This window comes from Oryza glaberrima, chromosome 5 (assembly GCF_000147395.1).
Source record: "Oryza glaberrima chromosome 5, OglaRS2, whole genome shotgun sequence".
NCBI lineage: Eukaryota > Viridiplantae > Streptophyta > Magnoliopsida > Poales > Poaceae > Oryza > Oryza glaberrima.
Genome location: NC_068330.1, coordinates 4568559 through 4580797, shown reverse-complemented (window position 1 = coordinate 4580797; position 12239 = coordinate 4568559). Strand labels below are relative to the sequence as shown.

The following is a 12239-nucleotide window of genomic DNA, read 5'->3' as shown; positions in this document are numbered from 1 at the left end:
ATCCTAAAGAAGTTAGTGTCATTGAAAGTTGCAGGTATAGGCTATCTGCATCCAGCCATTGATTATACGGCTTTATCAAGTTGCTATTTGAATTAATGCCTTCCAACATCTTCAAAAGGTAGGTAGCCTCGAAGAAAAGAGGGCCGCTAAATATTATGGCTGAAAACAAGTAAGGAAAACGATGAGAAATCAAAGGAACTAAGCAAAAGATAGGTGGAATGCAAGGTGTAGACAGAGTATTAGTTAAAGACAATGATGGTAGAAAAGAATGATAAGGGGAAAAGTTGATCTTATATTGTGTTTTTTATTTTTAAGGCACGACAAAGAAAGAAAGTACGATTAAGTATATGCGAGTTTAGTAGATTACAACACATGCTTAACACATATGAACATTTTAAAATGCATACCACATTATTGTTAATAACATTATTGGTTAAAAGGGTATTGGTTCTTTCGAAGCACAAGTTTTACATGCGTGTTGTTCAATGGTCCCCAAGATTCTTGGGTGATGTATGATCCTTTAGACACTTTCTTAACTTTCACTCTCTCGTTTTTCATGCAAACACTTTCCAAACAGTTAAAACGATATGTGTTTTGTAAAAGAATTGTTAAAAAATTTACTTTAAAATTATATTAATATATTTCTTTAAGATTTTTTAGCTAATATTGACTAATCCATCGCTACATTTTACTTGCAAGAATAGAAGGATTCCCAACACTCCCAAACGGAAGCAGCCTAAATGGCTTTTTTTATTTTGCTTATCCATTTGCAATTTCCGTTTTTGCCTGCCTAGAATTCGCAAAAGAACATGTTCTATATTCTTTCAGCAAACCCACTCGCCTTTTCGTGGTAGGGTATAATAATAACTATGAAAGAAATTATGCACCTAATTTCAGCTAATCCATTTGACAGTTTCTGTTCTGTCAATGCCGCATCCAACATCAGCATCAACTCAATTAAATTCAATCAAATGCTTTCACAACAAATTGTGAATGTTATTAAACAAACCGGTACTAACTAAAGTGATTATTACGAGACGATAACCCAAAACTAGTACTCCATCTGTATCAAAATATAATCATTTTTAAACTTTGATAGAATCTTCAAGATACTATAATGACCAATAATATTTAAAAAATTATAATGTTTTAAAAAATTACATCTTACGGTAGTTTGTTTAATGATAAATCCAGTAATATCCATTCTCATATGATTTATCTTTTTTATCTTTTTTTTGTTATTAGTAATAAAGTTAAAAATGTTTGACTTAGCGTTATTTTCTTTCTATTCAAAAACGCAATAGGAACAATTACTTATTTGACCCTGTTTTGAAGCCTAACTATCAATATGACCCTATCAATATGACCCTACCTTTTATAGTTTGCTTATTTGACCATACTTTTTAAAAACGAGTGCTCCGTTTGGCCCTGTTTCTATAGTACCGTTAACTTTTCATTCAAAAAAAGAGAAAGCAATATAATTACTTTTTTAATGACTAAAATACCCTCGACCAAACCCTATCCATATCTATTCCCTTCTCTCCCCCGTATCCCCTCTCTCCCTCGCCGAGTGTTCACGGCGGTGCGTGGAGGAAGGGAGCGGCCGCGAGGCACAGAGGGAGAAGATTCGCTCGACGCTGGCTCACGGAGGGAGGGAGCGGCACGCTGGCTTGTGGAGGGAGGGAGCGACGGCGGCGGCCTGAGAGGAACTTCCTCCCGCCGCCCTCCTTGTGCAACGGCTGCCGCGCGGCGGTGGCTAGATGAAAAGGACGATCGGCGGTGGCTCGACGAGGTGGAGTGGCTGCAACGGCAACGGTGGCATGGGAGGGATGGCAGCGGCTCGACGAAGAGGAGCGACAGCGAGGGACCTCCATTCCAAATTGATCTACATATTTCATAGGTATACCAAAACCAAGAAAAGCTAATAACTCTCTCATACTATATTTACTCTAGCAGCAAACTCGATGCATGCACCATCCTCACTATTTCCTAGCCAATAGCAAATCAAGATATTGCATGTGGGTTATAAATACCTGTGATACATGCATGAATGTCCATTTACTCCAATACACAAATAACGAATAGACTCAATGAATGAACACAAATATGTAGATCATTTAGGAATAACCTCAAAAAAAATATATGTAGATCAATTTAGAACGGAGGGTTTGGTATACAAGGATTGCCGGGCTCATTGGTTCCCATGCAAACCAATCCAAGGTTCGGATTCTCCATTGAATAAATAAAAAAAGGTTGCTGCTCTCCCTATCTCTCGCATGCAAGTGTTCTTTAGTCTCGGAACCCAGGAGAAATACATCGATCAAATTGGAACGGAGGGAGTACAATGCAACATGCGATTTTCTACATATATTATTACTGAACATAATATACATGGCGAAGGGGTAAAAACCTAACAAATGTCTATGTCACGTTGTTTACCAAAAGGGTGAGCACCTAGGTACAAATCATCTACAACGCCACAAATCTGCTGCATTCATTTGAGCCAAGTTCAGTCATGCGTAACGACGTCAGTGCGTGCCCTCAGCTATTGCTTCCTGAAAATACACACTGTAATTAGAAAATGGGAACACCACACAAAAATAGAATGGAAACAGAGAAAGAAACCATGGTTGCTGCTGTAGATTCGTCAGTGCATCCGACTGATGTGGAAAGAGCAAAATCCTTGACCATTTACCTGATGCCCTCGAAGGTCCTTTCTGACCGCTTGTTCCTTGCTGAGAAACCTTCAGTGATCTTAGCTTGGATGCGGAAGACCTAAACGTGTTGATCAGAGGCTGATCTGCGTCATCGTCGTCATTGTCTTCACCATGCCCTTGCTGGTCAGAATCACTAACAGACTCTTCATCGCTAGACTTGTGTCCATCAAAAAGATTCCTTGCAGGTACATCTCTAACCTTCCTTGGCCGACCCCTGCGCTTTACAGGTTTTTCCTCCTTTTCCTCTGGATAGGAAACAATAGAATCGGCCATACTTTCAATAAGAAAGATTTGCGGTTATGTAACATAAAAAAGGGAAAATTCAGGAAGAGTTCAACATACCCTGCAAAACCTCATTTTTTGCATGCTTATCACGTAGATGCTCTACAAACGTAAAGTACGGGCGCCAAGCACTTGGATCTTCATTAGTATTAGTATCTTGAGTCCTCTTCTGTACATCTATCAGGCTACATACAATGAAATAAATGAAAATTGTGCATAAATAAAATAAATGGAAGCATCATAAATGACAAGAGTAAATGCCATACATGTCTGGTATATCTGACGATGGAAGTTTAGAAACAAATGGCAGTAGAGCAGCCTCGAGGAAAGACAATTGCTTTGGAAGGTCCACAAATGCAAAAGAAACACCGTCTTGGATTATCTTCAAGATCTCAGACTTGTTTTTATTGCGCGAGGCACCAACGTAGGACCCCACGAGCCGACCAGCAAGATCTTGGCATTCTGAATAAGACTTGCCAATGAGGGTTTGATTTTCCCCATCACTTACATGGGCCATATACCGCTCATATGCCTAGTTAGATGAAAATAAAGAAAAGTGTACAAAAGAAAGTCACACACATAAAATCAGTTAAAAGCAGATAAAGCAAAAGTTTCTAATACAAAAGTGAGTTTAGTATAAGTGTCTTTAGTCAAAATATTTCCAAAATACAAGATATGGTTGACAAAGTCAGAAGTTCCTTTAAAGTTTGTTAAATATTGTAAAAGCTGGAACAAGTAAATTCCTAATCGACAATCAGTAACATAATATAATTACTCAATAGTTACTATAATAAATAATAATTGTGTGCATTTGAAGGTGGGACAAAATACCTACCCTTTTCAGTGCCTCGAAAAATAAGGCACCCATGTTGTTGTCAGCATTTTTCCGAAGCGAGGTGATTAGATGTTTGATTATCTCTGTAGTACTTGTTCCATGGGATGCATAGTGAGAAACAAGCTCTGGGCCCAGGTAATCCTGCACACAGAAATAAAATTGAAAACTTAGTTTGTCTGACAATAGGAAGCTGCCAAGGTGACCAAATTTTGGTACAACAGAAGATGTAGTAGGAAAACATTGCTTGAGGACCTAACAGTTCATTACAGTTAGAAAACGTAGCAGAGACCTTTGAAACTGTATCAGCTAGCACTAGCTTTGCAGCTGCAATCATGACAACATCCTTGTTTGTGTCTTCAATATATTCTTCATTTGCATCTTCATCTTCTATTTCATCTGTTGATGAACATGATCAACTTCAATTAAAAGAGTAGCACCAACATGATGATGAGGTTTTATTTAGAAATTTATTTTTATAAGCTATACAACGAATGAAGTATAGAATCTGTGTAACATCAAAACCTGGTATGTTGAGCTGTTGTTCACATAGTTTCCAGAAATTCTGGACAACATCTAGTTGCGGGAGATATCCCAAACTCTCGAGCCTTGTTGAAGAATATTTTGGCTTCTTAAACAGGCACCACATCTCAGCAGTAATGACACAGACCTACAAAAAAACAAGGCAATATCAAGTCAGTGGGCTAAACATAGCCAAGACATACAGCCTGCAGATCAGCATACAACATAATACAAAAAAATGTGTTCTTTTCTTCAATGTTTAACTCAGAAGACTTACTCTGCAGGAAAGTATAGTGGTGCTCCTTCCCTCTTTCTGATAAGTAGGCAGAACCACCAAGTAATAATAGAGTTTTTCAAAAAGAGAGCTTTGCCTGGATAAAAGTTCGTCAATGGAAGCTTCAGATGGGTTTTCACCATCAATAGCATTCAGGCACCATGCTAATTGAAGGTACATGTTAAGGAGGAGAAAGCTCTTCACCTAATTATTTAAAACATGAACATATTAGCTAATACGGTACCGACAGTGAACTCTGCAAAGGGAGACTGGAGTAGTAATAGCTAATCAAGGTAATAGTTCATACCTCATTATCCATATCTTTTAGATGACTCAGGATTCTGTACATGTCCTCAAATAAACCATCATTTTTGACAGGTTTTGACAACTGAAGCTCATAAAATCGCTTCAAATTAACCATGAGGGAGTATTCATCATCACCTGCCTGCAATGTAGATTGTAACATATTTACCTTCATGGCTTTAAAACAAAGAGACTGTGAATAAGACATGCATACCTCTACTTCCTTGATTGCAGTTTTGACTTTCAAAACCAACTCGTCTTCAAGATCCTTCAGTTTGTTTTCAGCATAATTTTGAAGATCTGCCTGACAGTTAGTGCAACAGAAAGTAATTGCCTTGATGCAAGACCTCAAGGTCTCCTTGTCACCATGTTTAAAGAAGGCATCCGCAATGAGATCTATGGCAGCCTTGAAATGCTGAACCAAAATGTACACGAAACTGTCAACAAGTCAAGCAGAAAGTTTGTGCAGAAGAATAAATAACTGTTCAACTGACCTGATCTTGCCTTTTTAGTGAGTACAGCTCAAGTTTCATAAGCATCATCATATCAATTAGAGGTGATATCTTAGCTTTGTCAGATATGTATTTTCTTAAAAGCTGTGGATATTTCTTCAGCAAAGCAGTAGTTATTTCATGCTTGCTGTTTTCCAATATTTCCTGCAGAATAATAATGCTTCAGTAACAATTCAACAAATACATGAACAATGGTACGACAAACAAACCAGATTCAACAAGCAGGCAACAGATTCAGAACTACAATCTACATGACTAGCAATTACTACCTCCGTATTTAAATAGATGACACTGTTGATTTTCTTTGGTCTTGGGTGTGCAACTTTGACCACTATTTTCTATTAGAATATAATAATAATATCTAAAAAAATTAATATTGTAAAAGTACAATTAAAGAAAAAAACTACCAATATGATTTTTATGTTCCCAAACAAAATATTTTGAGAGATATTGATGGTCAATGTTTCAAAAGTTTGACCAAATAAAGTCTAACAGTGTAATATTTAAAAATGGATGTATCTAGCAAACAGGTCTTTTAAGAGATTAACTTGTCAGACTAACTTTCAAAGGTGTAGGACATTGCCAATATCCAACAAAATAAACCTACATTCTACGCATAGTACTTACAAGTCCTAAATAACCACTAAGGCAGCAACACTAAACAAGCAATACAACAAATGATACGATCAAGAAATAAACAATCAACTTGCAGCAGCAACATATGATACGACAGAAATGACATTGACACCTTCTGGCCTTTATTGTAGTACATCTTTCTATTGTCTGTTGCAGGAACTATCCTTTCCCCAACAGCCTTCTTTGCAGAGGCTCGCAGCATCCGAACTAGATTGGTTCCATCCATGTCAGTAAGCTCGGTTAATGGATTTTCATCCAGAAGCATGGAGATTATACACTTCCAATCCTACAGAATAGGACATTGCAGTTATAGCGGTTAAGTCATACTGATAATATAAGTTGAAACAAAACTGAGTATACTTTCATAGCCTTCATGTCATCCCAAATATCATCAATGACATAAGAGCTCAGGACTGGGTCATCTGAAAATTCCCTCAGGATTTGCAGCATTCGACCAATATGAACCTCTGATGAATCATTGTTTCCATCTGGAATTAGATAGTACAATCAGTAGATGAACTAAGAAAGTTATTTGATAGCAAGATAAGGTGGCATAAAAGCAGAAACATTCCAGAGACAAGTACCTCTTGCTCCAGACTGGGAGGTTTTGATGTTTTGTGCTATCAGATGATCATAAACCAATTCCCCAATTGCACGCCTGATCAGCGGAGGCTCATCAATAAGCAAATCATATAGTGGACCTAAATCATCATCGCTCAAAAGTTGATGCCTGCAAAAGGAATAAACAGAAAAGTTATTTGTTTTGCTGCAGTAATGCATGTAAAAAATTAAAGCTGAAAAAAATGCATGGTCCCCTAGCACACTTTGGTAAGACAAATACTGATATTAGTAAATAATAACAAGGGTGCTTGCTAGGTAAAGTTCAGGATAGACAAGGCACACATGGTGCCCAACAAGTCAATCAATTACCACATGAGTAGATTAATGCCAAGTCAAATACTATATACCACTCATACTGATCCATTCGTCCATAGCACATTGTTTTGAATATGCAACTCTTATGTATTTTATTGTGAATTAAGAGTGCACATTTAAGCCTGTGTTTCTGCAAATTTCTTTGGACCAATTTTCATTCAACAAGCGAGTATTTATGGTGGTTCCAAATCAAAAGCTTGTGTAAATGCATGTTGAATGTATTTCTACAACGGCGCAGGTCAAAAATATTTTTGAATTGTGAATACTGAGAATATTTATTGAACTGCGCTATTGCATCCTAAAGCTAATGATAACACTAGTGATGAACTATCCCCTATTTCTCTATGGTATTTGATGAAAGGAAGCTAATTCACCGGTTCCTGGCTAAAATCCATGATTCCATTATGCTGGAAAATGCTAAAAAATACAATTTATTGCTTGAAAATTTAGTTCTCAAAACATAGCGGCATGGCCAATCTACAAAAACCCTAATAGCAAACTGTACCATCGAAAGTTATACACCCCAAACTCACTACCATATCTTAGGAAAGCTCTGGTAAAAAAAAGTAAGGTTGCCCAGCGGTGACCAAATGATCTCTTCACAGGCAAAAGATTTTGCCCAAAACTCACCTCAGTAACTGCTTGATGAGTCCGATAGCTGACACAGCTACTGAAATATCAACATCATCTGCAAGCTGGATCATCCTGCTGTAAAATCTCTCAGTAAAGAGACCAAGAGAAGGTATGTTTTCATCCACTTCATACAGACTTTGCAAGGCAAGAATAGAAGTTCTTCTAACTCCAGCATTCTACAAAAACAAAGATTGCACAAAATGACATAACAAAACTTGCACATCTCATTGGTCAGACAAGGTTCAACCAAAAATCATAGAACTAAAATATGTACCTTGTCATTAAGTGTCCATCCTAGATACTTCAGGTATATATCTTGTAAGAAAAGTGATGGGTACGAGACAACCCAAATACCAAGTGACTTTATGCACGACATCCGGATCTCAGGGTCAACATCACGATAGCGGTGCATGAATAACCTGCAAGTGGTAAAATAATATATTAAGTGGACATAGTAGACTGAGATATGTACAGAAAACAGCCACATGCAAATATTTTTGTCCAGATACCAGTAAGTGAACCACATCAGAATGGCAAATTTGAGAAATATGAAAGTAAACAGTGTACATTAAAATGCAAGTTCAGGTCCTCACCCACTGAATATTTTCCGCATTAGTTCCTCCAAGTAAGTAATGCTTTTGTGAGTATGAGCTAGCTTTTTGTTTAGAGATTCAACAATCAGTCCATCAGTCTGCTTCTTCTTCTCTGCATTCAACTGTCTTTGAGTGGTCTCACGCTGTCCACTGAGAGTCTTAGCAACAGATATTAAGGACGTCACAAGCTGGAGCCCAACCAATGAAGCTACTTGGCGATAAACCCTTGGAGGAGTACTGAAATACACCACAGCACATTAGATACATGCATCCAAGTGTCTAACACAAAGAAAATAAAAGGTATAGCTTAGATAAATTACCATGACAAAGCAACCACATAGTCTTTGATTTTTTGGAATAAGCTACCATCAAATAAAGGGCCATTCTGACACTCATGGACCAAGGTATCCCAAAAGGAAACAAGATTTTCTTTGAAGTTCTTGAGATCCTTCTGTTTGGTGTTGTAATTATCTTCAACCATTCCCTATTTTCAAGTTAAGGTTAAAAGAAATCATCCAAAAGAGAGCATTGCATATCATTTCAAGATTAGTAACATGTAGGATAAACATAGCATGCACATTGGATAATCACAAGGCTGCAAAAAATTATTCTCCATTCACTCTTCTAGGGAAAATCGCAGCAGGATACCTTTTTTGCTAGCTCAACAAGGGAAAACACAACACCATCCACATCTGCCTCATACAGGTAGTCTGCATAAAAGTTATGCCTAGCTCCACAAGCCTGTCATTATAAGATTCACTGGTTTATGAAATAAGCAACCAAAAGAAACTGCATTAAGAAGTTAACATCTATTACCTCAAATAGCATCGCTAATATCTGAAACATCACAGATTTTGGATCTGATTCATAATCCTCGACCAATTTTTTGACAGCATGGCTGATAAGCCTGCCATTATGTTTAATAATATCTGCAAGTTCCAAGTTTTTAGGAATAAGACACAAATTGAAGATAAAATAACTTGCCGAGTAAGTGTCTAAGTCATAGATTTTGAGCAGCATGTTATGATAGGATCTTTTAAATCTCGATGCATAATCTACAAGCCTCTGGCATCATTCTGGGCAGGCACTACAGTACTGGCAGGACTATGGTTAGGGCAACCCCAGCTGAGGTCAGCACATATCTTTATAAATCATGACTCTCCATGCAGTTTCAAGATCGGCTTGTGATACTATGGGTCATTTTGGATTGATGCCAAAATGTGCCATACCAAATATTTGGCAGATTAAATAGTAGTGTGATTTGTTTGGATTAGAGCCAAAGCGGTAATGCCCATATTTAATTTGGCAACACTCTAGAACTTTCTTCACTATATCAAACAAATTGGTAGCTAATCAAACATATATAATCTGAACTCTACCCTACCAAATAATTGGTAGAGCCAAAATTTGGCTAGGTTTTGGCACTACCAATGAATTGATAGGGTACTGAACCAGTAACAGGTGATAGTACTCCCTCCGTCCCAATTTAGAGGGCGCACAAATAAATTCACCGAGACCAGCTCACATGCAGAGTTATTTTTTCCTAAACTGCCCCTAATAAAACGGGTTTGATCCAAACACATGCAGATTAGTAACAGCTGCATGCATGTAATCTTGTGGTCCCACACATGTGCAGCTCCACGCGCCGGCCGGTTGTGTCGCTTGATCAGTTATTGAGCGGGCATATCCAAGCGTCATGTGCATGCATGCGGAGGGTACTCCAGGAAGAAAAGCAGTGAAAAACGAACCACGCCCTCTAAACTGGTAAACCGTCAAAAAGATTTACGCCCGCCCTCTACACAGGGACAGAGGGAGTACCAAGGTAACAAACAGTCCAATCGAAATCAATGGTCTTTTGTTCAGCTAACAACCTAGAATTTCCTGATTGAAAAAAGAAACAATCCTAACAAAATTCTCTAGACCAACTACAAAAGCAGAAAATCACACTGCTTGATGAACTAAACTAGCCCAACCTCAGTTCAACCTTAGGAATCACCAATTCAGCACCCAGAGAGCCACATAGACTAATTTATCCCGCGTCACTGCGAACTAGCTCTCACTCTCGTCAACTCAGAAGCTACACACTAAGCAGTGCATCCCCAAGCACAACCAACCCCCACACTCCAGCGAGACCACGGCGACCAACGCGCAAAGGAGAATGGGAAGAACGGGTAGAAGGCGAACCGATGAGGGTTTGGTCCTCCAGCGCGGCCGCGGCCGCGGCGCTGGCCGCGCGCTTGCGCTTCGTCTGGGGCCGCGCGAGCGCCTCCGCCTCGGCCTCCTCATCCTCCCCCTCCTCCTCGAAGTCCTCGGCGGCCAAGTGGTCCTCCCGCGGCCGCGGCGGCCGCCCGCGCTTCTGCAATTCAGCCAAAAAAAAAAATCAGAAAAAAATGGCGAATCCAGCGGTCGAGGGGGGTGAGAGCTCGGCGGAGGGGCTAGGGTTACCGGGCGGCGCAGGGAGGCTAGGGTCTCGTCCATCCGGGGAGGCGAGGCAGTGTGAGAGCGGAGGAGGGGGAAACCCTAGCGAGATTTTGGAATTTGGGGGGGAACGCGCGTGTGCTGCTGGAGTGGGGAGTTGGGACTTGGGAGGGAGGTGAAAAATAAAAAAGAAAAAAAGTCAGTCGCGGGAGGGAAGGGAAAGGGAAGGCCCGAAGAGAGGAGAAAAGAGGAAAGGCCATTTTGCCGAGATAGCTGTGCGGTGCCTGTGCTGTGTGCACCGATTTTTTTTTTTTTTGAATTAGGCAATGTATTTTTCTGGCTATTTTTTGGGGGAAGGAATGGTAGATGATCGTATTAGATAGGTACCGAAATATTTTTTCTCCTGATTTCTTAGTATATTTCTATATTCGAAAGATGTTCTTGTAATAATTAAAAATGTCTCAATCGCACCCTAATTCTTCTCACGGTCTACCTACTCATTTTGTCATGGTGAAGCCAAATTAATCTGTGCCAATGATCGGAGAGGGCCACAGCACGGACAATGTTTCATCCTATGTAAAAAAATGTTTCACATGTTTCACCAATCGATAAAAAATGTTTCAGATGTCTCAACATTCGGTAAACAAATGTTTCACTGCTTAAAGGAAAATGTTGCAACGAGATACAACACTCGAAGAATCTGGTTGCAACACCCTAGAATCAAAGTGTGCAACATACAATAAAAATAGAGTGAAATATTCAAATATACACCAAGACGCAACATTCAAATATACACCAAGATGCAACATACAATAAAAATAGAGCGAAATAATGTTGCAACATTCTTAATAAAAACTCCCGAAAAGGAAAAAAGCTTACCTCCTTCCTTCTTCATCTAGTCCAACCACCAGATATGTCTCTCTTGCTTACATCTATTGATTCTCCGTCATCGGAGCCCAGCCACCACCTTGCCAATTCCTTCATATATGGTCACCGCCGCCTGCCTGTGTCGAGCCGTCAAACTTTCCTCCATGGAGAGGATTGAGAACGGAGGGAGGAAGATCCATGGAGGGGACCGGCAACAAGGAGGAAAAAGAGGAGGTGGATGGGAGCCAAGGTCCTACAAGGACGGGGACGGAGCTCTCGCCGGAGATTGTAGCCGCAGTGGTGGACATCTTGACGCCCGAGCGTTGTATTTCGGGTTGATGAAAATGGTGAGAGAGATGGGGAGAGACGAGACGGCCTAACATGTCCTATGCAAATGGCAAGAGAGATGTGGGGAGGGGCGGTGGGGCCTCATGCAAAGGGCATCCGATATTTTCTTTGGCATCGGATGTCTTAAGCAAAGTATTTTCACCAATGATCACATGAAAAAAGCATTGATTTGCACACATTTTATGGCTTTCCATGGTATATAGGTACTACTGCATTTTAGCGGTTTGACAAAAAAATGTGTGCCTATATTTTGGTCCATAATAAAACACATGGCATATCGAGTATTTTAAATGTAGCACTATAGTTATCAACTAAATTATATTATCGGAATTTCACAAGGTATTAGGGGTTTTTGGGTAGCTTGGG

At 39.5% G+C, this 12239-nt stretch overlaps 1 protein-coding gene across 1 annotated transcript; it reads right to left on the bottom strand.

The window, feature by feature from the left end:
• Positions 1-2124: 2124 nt before the first annotated feature.
• On the bottom strand, positions 2125-10845 carry LOC127773745 (sister-chromatid cohesion protein 3). The gene is made up of 22 exons (XM_052299912.1): positions 10686-10845; positions 10425-10596; positions 9057-9169; positions 8889-8981; positions 8561-8724; positions 8241-8477; positions 7922-8066; positions 7645-7823; positions 6663-6808; positions 6439-6566; positions 6191-6364; positions 5425-5586; positions 5145-5345; positions 4935-5072; positions 4631-4831; positions 4357-4501; positions 4124-4230; positions 3835-3975; positions 3266-3531; positions 3060-3184; positions 2696-2962; positions 2125-2555 (listed from the first exon to the last, which is right to left on the bottom strand). The coding sequence occupies exons 1-22, from the start codon at positions 10716-10718 to the stop codon at positions 2542-2544; spliced, it is 3351 nt and encodes a 1116-aa protein (XP_052155872.1). The 5' UTR covers positions 10719-10845; the 3' UTR covers positions 2125-2541.
• Positions 10846-12239: the final 1394 nt, after the last annotated feature.